Source organism: Platichthys flesus, chromosome 2, assembly GCF_949316205.1.
Source record: "Platichthys flesus chromosome 2, fPlaFle2.1, whole genome shotgun sequence".
NCBI lineage: Eukaryota > Metazoa > Chordata > Actinopteri > Pleuronectiformes > Pleuronectidae > Platichthys > Platichthys flesus.
This window is the reverse complement of record NC_084946.1, coordinates 19,367,389-19,377,717: the sequence shown is the minus strand read 5'-3', so window position 1 is coordinate 19,377,717 and position 10,329 is coordinate 19,367,389. Positions and strand designations below refer to the sequence as shown.

Below are 10,329 nucleotides of genomic sequence, written 5' to 3'. Positions count from 1 at the left end.
CGATATGAACCAACACTTAGCTACCAGATAAGAAAGAATAAAGCTTGCTGTTCTGTTCAAAGGAAACTAAATGAATTAAAAAGTTACATCTTTGTTTTAATCTGTACAGAATTTGTTCTCCTTGCAGCTATGATGGGGAAATGGCCAGAACTGAAATAATTACCTGTTCATTTGTTTGTTTGGAAGCAAGAGTACACATTCACATTGTGTTTTTTATTACGAGATTCTTCAGCATTTTTTTTTTTTTAAAGTTTTTCCAGGAAATAATTCATTGATTCTTATCAAATACATCAGGTATAATAAGGGAAAACATTTCTATGAATGTGTGAAATTTAGTGCAGTTTGATTGAAGTGCCCTACTTTGGGCAAAGAATACATCATATTATTTCATAATTATCAAAGAATTATTGTAAAAATAATTTCTCACATGACACACTAGGTGCTTGTAACACAAACAGTTTGGTTCGGTTTGGACAGAACCATTTCTTTAGCCTTATCATCAGCATCATGCTGTATCTTCATGTGTATTAGGCAGACAAGATCGTAGTTTCAATCTTCTTATTACATGTCATTTTTTTTTTGACATGTAATAAGAAGATTGAAACTATATTAATCAAATAAGCATTTGATTAATATAGTTTCAATCTTTCACTTTCAATAAGCATAGTTCATTTAATATGGAACGTTGCCCTAAAGTCTCCATCTTCCCCTCGTCTCCCTGCAGATGATAATATTAAGACACAGGAATTTCACAGACTAATGAACTAAATGTTCTTTTTTTTTTTTGTTCCTCTTTAGAGAAAACAGCATCGGCTCACACCAGTTGAACAGACTCCGACATACGAGACACGTCAAACCTATACAGGGATTAACTTATACAACAGGCTGTAGGAAGGGATTCGTGGAGTTGAACCCCCCCCCCCTCTACACCCACACACACACTCTCACACACACACACGATCAACAGTAGAGACATGAAGTCACTTTGCTCTTGTTAAAAACCAGAGGCTGTAAATCATCACCCACACTTTGATCCTTCCCTCCACTTAAACTGAGAAACATCTTCCTCTCACTCATATCATTCGCGCTAACGACAGTTTTCTTCGTCTGTATTTTCCAGCTAAGGATCAATAGTTTCAGCTGTGAGTAAAGATTGGTTATCTACACTTGTTAGTGAGGGGCGGAGCTTCACCTGGCTGGTCCCGCAGGTTGTTGTAGACGAGGTGAAGAGAGTCCATGCTTTGAGGAAGTTTCACATGCTATCCACCTGTGCTTTAATCACAGTAAGAGAGCACCCGGAGAAGAAAGAATGATACAGGGGGGCATCCAATTCTGCAGTTATACGTCTAACACGTCTCAAGTCGTACGTCCCTTGAAACATACCTTACTATCCTAAAGCCTTGAGCGGTACTATGCATTCTGTATATGAAGGACCTGTTTAACTAGTATAACAGCATGGTCAAGTAAAGATATACATGGAGTTAAGTCCATACGATAGATAGATAACGAACTGGACAGCACATGCGTCAAGATGAGTTCTATAATCTTTCAGGAAGTGAGAGTGAAACACTCAAAGAGAAATGAAGAAGATCTTTGGCTGAGGCCACGCTAACATGTCCCTGGTCCTGCCCAGTGTCCACAAAGGAAGGAAAGACAGACGAGTAAATACAACCTCCCGGAACATGTGCACAGACACGGCATCAACAAACCATCTGCCCTGTTCTCGGAGCTGCTGTCACTCGCTGATCAACTGGAGACACGACCGTGCCCTGGAAAACTAACGCCACTTCTAAAGGTCAGCGTTGCCCTAAATACTGGGGACATGGGACCAGTTGGTCAAGCTGCCCGTCTACACCGAAGCCCACAGCACAGTCTGATGCAACTGTAAAAAAAAGGCAAAAATATTTGAGCAGAATTTGACCAAGGAAATGTTTCCATGAGATGTGGAGCCGGCACTGATCAGACCACTTCCTGTACAGCAAAAGCTCGGCCTGGACAAAGCAGAGCAGAGGTTGGGTAACACAGTGAAGCAGGGCACTACATTTGATTCATGATGACTGCAGCTCCTACTGTTCGGGGTGAATAAATAGCTAATCTTTTCAGTGGCAGTCGCCATCACACAGCAGCCTCGCTCCTGACTCCTTATCATAAACAGCTCACTGGTCAGGACGGAGGAGGAGCCTCTCGGTCAGAGTGCAGTTGTTAACCCCTCGTCCTCCAATTGGCCCCTGTCGGACGCAGGGCTTCACCACGGCTCCTCGACAGCGGGAGTGTCAGAGCATCAGGCTGGACAAATGCACTGCCAGTGAAAACACAGAGGGGGGATGAGGAGAGGGAACTATCAGGAGGTGATGCAAAATCTTATAGTGCAATGGTGGTGTGATAAAACTACTGTAACACCCATCCTCTCTCCTCCTTTAACTCCCCTCCAGCACCTATACTGACAATACTAAAGTGCTGATTGTTAAAGCCCACAGACAGGCTCCAATACTGATCATGTCGACAACAACAACACAAACACACAGCTCTTCTTTCAGAGAAACCTTGATGGACACGGTTTGTCAATAGAATGTCCCAGGAACAAATTGTACATGTGCAACAGAGGAGTTCTTGTATATCCATACAGTATGAACTTCATCTTCCTTTAAGTTGCAATCATCTTTGGAAAAAACAAACAAACAAAAAATGATTCTGGCTGCCAAGCAAGCGTGTGCTTATTTTTTTTGAAAAGTAATTTTTCTCTATGGTTTTAAAATACGTTCTGCTGAATTGAATGTATAACTGATTTAGGTATGAGCGCATATCCCTCATCCACTTGTCTTTCTTTGTCCTTTCATTTCCTGTGGAGGTGACTGTATTTTTTCCCCTTTTTTCTTATCTTATCCTTCTAAGTGAGGTGCCCTGCGTGGCCTTGGTGTGGCCAGACTCATGCGCCAGGGTCTCACTTAGTAAAAGCTCAAGCAAACAGAGGATCAGGCAAAGGTGGGGCGCTGCTGCAGCCCGGGTGCAGCCCTGCCGGGCGGGGCTGTGCTTCCTGTTAGGAGCGGTAGTCCTTTTTACTGAACGGCTTGTTCCCCAGGATGCTGTCCACCTCATGTGTGATGGAGGATGACAACTTTGGAAGAACCTGCGTCGGGAGAGAGAGAGAAACACGATCATCTTCTGCTCTAACAGGTTTCATGTAAAGATATTAAGTGAAACAAAATGTCAACTGATCGTGTAAATTAATGTCCTATGTGAGAATTATGACATTTTCTTTAGAGTTTAAAGAGAAAAATAGATTATTTTTCTATGATGAAATTAAAAGTAGATTATTCCCAAATTAAAAATATTAAAGGTCCTTTATTTTAAAATGTTCTCTTTCGTACATATATGAAACAAATACTGCAGAGGTGAAAGGAAATATTATGTGGACTTTCTTTTCAGATGAAGGACTGTTTCTATTTCAGGGTCTGTGATGAAAAATTCTCAGTAAAAGGAAAAAGTACAGAGCCCTGGGGAAATGTGAGCATAGCATTTCAAAACGAAATATCAAATGTGCTGAGGGAGAGAGAGAAAGAGACATATAGTGTGCACACATTACTAATGCGCACACACACACTACTAATGCGCGCACACACACACACACACACACAGAGAGAGGACTGTAGGGCAGTTCTTTACTTCAGGCCAGACATAATGTATGAGCAGAGGAGGTAAACCCCCACCAGTCTGAAAACCCTATTAAGACAGTGCATCTTATCAGAAGAGGAAGTATTGGCCTTCAGCTTGCCTCCACCCTCCTGGCAACTGATACTCCCCTGACCTTATTAGCTCGGTACAGTAAAGCATCCAAGTGTGCAGCGGCAAACCGCCCCAGAGGCTCAGCTGCACCCAGGAGAGGAGGAGGCTGCTGCTCTGGGCTGAAGGCACAAATACGGACCTGATGAAACAGGTCAGGTCACATTTTCCCTAATAAAGCCGCTGATTTGCTCGGCAGAAGCACACACACTTACGCACACAAATCACCCACAGACACACACACACACTCATTTCATAGCCTCACCTGTATCGCTCCTATGTTCTCCATCAGCTGGTCGGTGTTGGACGCTCCTAGCAGGACTGAGCTCACCCCCTCGTTCCGTAGGCACCACGCTGCAGGAAACCAGTAAACAGCAATGACAGCCCCACCATGGCTACAGACACACTATCACAACACCCCGGCTCAAACACACCACACAACACAACATCTGCACACATCACAAACTCAAGGCAGATTAATTTGTCCTACAAAGTCCGGATATATCATGAAAGGCTACTGCAACACCTCTGTACAATATTATCTCTTGCCACAAACCTGAATACTAAAATCCTCCCAGTGTAGAAGACACATTCACGTGTTGACTTCAGTAAAAATACCACATGATAAATACTCATCAAGTAAAGCTACAAGGAAAATGTAGTTAAAATATCATTAGTAAAAGGACTCATTGTTAAGTAGAAAGTGTATTGACTAAGGCTGTAACTAACAATTATCAATATTGAGTGATCAAATATAATTTAGATAATTTGTTATGTCTATAAAATTTCACAATTTCAGCTCAGATCTCCAAAGGCCAAGGAGTCATTTTGAAATTATTTGCTTTGTCCAACAATAGAAATAATCAACAGGCAGCATTTTATCATAGTTGTTCTTAATTTCATCAATATATAGCGTTTATCTGTTAAATGTTTGTATGAAAAGCAACAAGCTGTGAAATGAAAAGTATAATCTTTCCCTTGCAAATGTAGAAATGCAAAAAAAAAAGGAAAACTTGAAGCATCTTTAAAACCAAGACGGTTTGAGTTGGATCTTATCTTCCAAATCTGAATTTTGTCTTTATTTTTGTGATTTCTTTAACGAAATACAAAACGCCCCCAAACCCTATTTCTGTTTGGTATTCTATTATAATTTTAAAACGTATTATGCAACAACTGGATTATGTCGGGATTGAAGAGACTACAGATTAAACAGATTATGGTATAAAGGGACAGAATTTTAATGCTGTAAAAACAGTGAGATTACGACTCAAATCCACCAGCAGAATGAAAACAGTGTGTTTTGTCAGATAGACAGAGGAGAAGAGCTTCCCTCAGGACAGAGAGATACTCACATCACATTCACAGACTGATTCCTCAATGTACCACTTATCCAGCAGCAGTAGGAGGATTCGGTCGTTGTTTTATACTTTTCAAAACCTCCAACAAGAAGGTTATGCTTTTTACCTTTGTCTGAACTGATTTGAACTAAACATGGTGGAGGGATGGGACATGGGCAACGAATGAAGCCATTACATTTGGTGCAGATTTGCTTAAAGCATCAGATCCAGGAATTTGTTTTTATCATTCCCTATTGTCAATTTCTTATGGATGTTGAAGTTATATAGATATGTCTGTACAGTTTATTGCAGATGACCTTTTTTCCTTTTATTTTTCCATTTTAAGAGGAAGACAGATGTGAGAGATTGTTTGGCCTTGGCGGAGGATGGTTCAATGGTGTAGTGCCAAGCTATAGTGGGGAGGACTTCATGGCAGACATAAATCTTTTGCGTTGCCTTCAGCAGCGCCAGAAGGATTTATGGTAATTGGGAGAGATGAGGGTGTCCACTAACGGGCCGTGAAACTTAATCTATGACACTGCATTACTGCGAGGGGAGAGAATCTGCAGTGATCTGCGCTGATACGAAGCGAAGTCACAGATTTACTCGCCGCCTCCTTCAAGTCTGACGCTTTAATAGCTCTCACAGGAGTGTGCGTCTTGAGGGGTTTGCATATCCCCCCCCCCCCCCCCCCCGCCCGCCGGACTGGCAGGGAATCAATATGGGTCACTCACTGGATTTATGTCCAGGACTGCTCTTTTTATGCTGACACCAGAAATTGTTAAATGGACGTTAACGCCGGGGGCAACCACGGACCTGCATATCCAAACACATAATGTAAACATATTTACATTACCTACATTGATGTTTAGATGTCTTAATGTGTTCTCAGGACTGTGCTTGAGGACACTGTATCCTATTAATGTTGTTGCATTTCTTATTGGTTTCTAAGAAGCAATGAGTCCCTTTTACATGCACCATTTTCCCTTTTATTGTCTTAATCAAAATTAGTTGTTTCCTTTCCCCTTTTTGCATAATTCAATTATAATAAAAAACTACACAAACACACACACACACACAGGACAACACAACACACCCACAGTCAAACCAGGCAGCAGCGAGCTGTGCTGACCCCGGTCCGTCCGAGGCAGAGGGACGGACAGACAGACAGAAAGAGAGAGAGCAGCAGAGTGTATCTGCGTACCGATGGCGAGTTGGGGCAGAGTGCAGCCCAGCCGCTCCGCGATTGCCTGCAGCTCTTTCAACTTCGCCTGCTGACGCCGGCCCTCCTCGCTCAGGATCTTGTCCTTCAACCACTGGTAGCCCTGTTTGAAAACACAGCACACCTGCTCAAAAACACAGCCCTGCTCACACGGCCGCACCGCAGCTCCTGTGTCACCAGGGCCTGTTTTTAAACACGTGACTCTGTCTCCTGCTGCCTACGCCTACATACCTCCAGCTACGCTCACTGAAACTATAATTATTCAGTTCGTTATAGTTACAGAGTTACAAACACAAGAACAATTCTGTATTTACAGATATCATTATATCATAATGTCAGAGCAGCATGGGATCAAGGGTCAGAAATTAGACTGTACCACAATGCTATTCAGAACACAGCATAACCATTGAGAGCCAAAACACCACAAACATCCACAGGAAACAGCTCATTCCACACAAGTCGTCAAAGATACGGCACAACACCAAACACAGAAGAGCTAGTTTCAGGAAACAGGAGAGGTCTCATCCACAGTCAGTGACAAACAAGCCACACAAACAGAACATGCTCCACCACCACAGGAACACATCACTGCAGTTAGTCAGGTGTTAGCTCCTGTGTCTCGTAGAGTTGAGTTACTTCTGTGCTCTTAGTCGAGGAGTGAATGACATCATGAATAGTGCTTGTCTTCAACATGAATATTTGGTTAACATGGATGTTTTGTTTTCTGTCTTATGGTTCATCTGCCAATTGAATTAAGTTTCAGTGTAGCGCTGGCAGTGTCAAAATAGACAAACATTCCTCAGTGTTGTGTGCATGTTTTGTGTGTGTGCTCATGTGCGTTAAGCTGAAACCCGCTGGCAAACAGCGCTGCTTGTGAAGAGGTACACAGTGCATGACAACACACAGATACATGGTGTACACAGAGTTACAGAACCTGAAAGACACAAACACACGGTAAACAAACAAACAACAAGCAAAGCAGTGGGGGAAACCACAACAGTGACACAAGCACAGAGGATCAAAGTGGGATAAAAACCCAACAAAAAAAATGACTTACCTTCAGGGAGGCCCGAGAGTAGGGAGGCACCCTGCCGTCGTATTTCCCTGAGATGATCCCACAGGCCAGTGGGGACCATGTCATGGCCCCCACACCTGAGAGAACAAACATGTCCTCATCAAAATCACTATAAAACATCCATTTACTTTCTCAAAGGAGAAAAAAGATATTAGAAAGGCTACATTTCTACTGTGTGTGTCTAACTCAACTTTGTCTCATTCCTCCTCTCTAACTGTTTTTTTATTTGGGCCTGTTTTGTTAACCTGGTAGATAGACTAGAGCAGTCGCCTGAAGACAATCTGCAACGTCACAAAGGACTCGTCAATATTGGACAATTTATGCAAGACTTGATCCAAGATAAAGTCTCTAACAGATCATGGGTTGTAGTTGTAGATGGCCACTGAGAAATCACAGTGGATATAAAGTTAAATGGGAACTCATACTGTAATGAAAAGAGGTCAGAGTACTGTCTAATCGATGACCTTGACTAATAGCTAGAAATCCATGCCAGCTCACCTATTTTATGAAAGAGTTCAGGTAGCTGCACCTCCACCTTCTCTCTCTGAAACATGTGGTACTCAGCCTGCTCACAAATGGGAGGAATCTGGTTGAACTGTCGCGCCACAGAGTATGCTTCCTACAGGAAAACATGCAAGAAACAAGGACAGGCCACATTCAGGACAGTCGTTTATATATTGGACAGTGCCCAAAACCCCAGTGTACATAGTTCAGCATTAAACACAAACATGTAAGAATTATTATTCGATTTATGTGATAGAAAAAGTGATATTTTCTAAAATGTTATCTTGTGTATACACAAACTTTAACACGCAATATTTGGTGTGGCTGCATTGTTTGTGCTTTATCAGCACTACGGTGAGCAAGTAAAAGGTGTGTTTACATTGTGTGTGTGTGTGTGTGTGTGTGTGTGTGAACGTTGTCACAGTCTCATGTTTACATCGCCGCTGGAGCCAATAAATACTGCAGAGCCCCTGGACACAAAAGCCAGATGTTGTGGGTGTTTGTAAGTTTTTTTTGTCCAGTGTGTAAAAGGGACTCACCATTATTTCCATTGGACTCCAGCGGGATGTTCCCCAGTACATGGCCATGCCCTGATTTATCACATGGGTCATTGCTCGAACTGTTTCTGTAAATAACAATAAACAAAATGTTAAAAAACAAATTTACTGCTGATATCACCCTGTTATGTTTATAGAAGCGTATTATTATAAGTTAAAAATTATTTGTATATCTCAGATAGAACAAACAATGAGAGCCTGTTCTCTATTCCCATAAAAGATCTTGTGATCATTTGTAATCTAAATGGACCGGGCCAATGAGCAGAGAGGTCAAGAAGCTGATTATGTGAATCGACACGAGTGACAATCAATTCACAACAGGGTGCACATGAACGACATCATTGTGAAAATCTACAAAAAAAATCCAATTTTCTTTATCTAACACATGCAAAAATAAAAAAGAGGCCACTAAAATAAACTGATTACAGACTTAGGTTCACAAATTGGACTGCAGCTTGTGTATTTAAAGTACTTTTTGATTTAAGTACTCATCCATGGCAGGTCAAGGATCAGTTTTTTCATTAACGTGAGTGAAGATTAATCTCATGTTTGCTTCTGTCAACACTTCACTACATTTTATTCAAATCAGATAGGAATCTCATTTTACATTTTATAGCGGGCTATGAAATTTCACATTAGTGCAATGCAATGTCCGCTTCTTTTGTAACAATGGGTTATCTCGTCAGATAATGATCAGGGTATCCCAGGTAAGATCAGGAGCACAGTAGTGCAATAAAATGGGTGTATCAGCGTCTCCATCTGATTATTTTATATTATAATTTCTCTTAATTCTCCATCCACACAACTCCCCCTTGTTGGTGTGCAGTTTCTGAACACTCAGACTAGACTAACCTTTCTATCTAGCGGGTGCTTGGCTTTAGAGGTTTTCTCTGTAAACAGCACTTCACCTCATTTTCACCCTGTACACTGCCCTTAAGGGATTGTCCGCATCAAATTTACCGGATAGTTTTACCACTGTGTATTTGAAAACATAGACTCAGGGCTGTCCATGGGAACAATATTTAAAAAGCCAACTGGCCAAAAGACTCTCTCGACATTGAGACGAAACAACACCTGCTACTTGTGACTAACAAGACACTGAAATATATTGTGCAACAGCCAGAGTCGATAAGGCATCAAACTGAAGGCAGGAAGACGACCTGTGACCTTACTCTAACCCAGGGAGGAACTCCGACACTGGAACAGATGGATACCGTGTGACCAGTTGAGCCCACACACAGTGAGCACGCTGCCATTTAAAGGTCTCCAGCCTCAGTATCTATCCTAATTCAAACTGTGGAGGTGGAAGCGCTAGGGCAACACACACACAGCGTTTAAATATAGATATTTTAGTTAGACGTTGCAGTAGTCATAGAGACAGAAAAGAGGTGCGTTTATTATGTGCCATATGACAAAACAGAAGGAAGACATGGTTGAGAGTGTGTGAGAGGAAAGGAAAAGACAGGTGGTAACTCAAAAGTGATGAATGATAGTAGAGGAAGAGGAATCAGTTACCTTCCATGGGTGTATTAGGGTCCGGTCTATTTGCAAACACCACGTCCACATAGTCTAACTGCAGTCTTTCTAGAGAGGCTTTTAAACCTGGAAATGAGCACCAATGTTAGTAAACAGCAGTTGAATGAAACTACATTATAGACAGTCAAAAACTTTGTGTGTAGGGTCCTCAAAGAATTGATTTTCACAGGGATATTGTACAAAAACATTTTCGTCTCCACTCAAATGAGCATTTTTTGTATGCAGCATCAACATTTAATCCAGTAATTTGCAGTATGGATTTTTACCTTCTATAATGTGTTTTCGGGATAAACCTCTTTCAGTCTCAGCTCTTGAAAA

At 41.7% G+C, this 10,329-nt stretch overlaps 1 protein-coding gene across 3 annotated transcripts in view; it reads right to left on the bottom strand.

The window, feature by feature from the left end:
* Nucleotides 1-2,280: 2,280 nt before the first annotated feature.
* The window catches only part of kcnab2a (potassium voltage-gated channel subfamily A regulatory beta subunit 2a), a 68,855-nt gene continuing 60,806 nt past the window's right edge, over nt 2,281-10,329 (bottom strand). For all 3 annotated transcript variants that reach the window (XM_062404753.1, XM_062404761.1, XM_062404745.1), the window contains 8 exons: nt 10,278-10,321; nt 9,991-10,077; nt 8,458-8,543; nt 7,913-8,033; nt 7,397-7,491; nt 6,322-6,442; nt 4,046-4,134; nt 2,281-3,127 (listed from right to left, as the gene is read on the bottom strand). In XM_062404753.1, the coding sequence (XP_062260737.1) occupies nt 3,038-3,127; nt 4,046-4,134; nt 6,322-6,442; nt 7,397-7,491; nt 7,913-8,033; nt 8,458-8,543; nt 9,991-10,077; nt 10,278-10,321 (733 nt within the window). In that variant the 3' untranslated portion in view covers nt 2,281-3,037. The remainder of the gene's footprint in view (nt 3,128-4,045; nt 4,135-6,321; nt 6,443-7,396; nt 7,492-7,912; nt 8,034-8,457; nt 8,544-9,990; nt 10,078-10,277; nt 10,322-10,329) is intronic.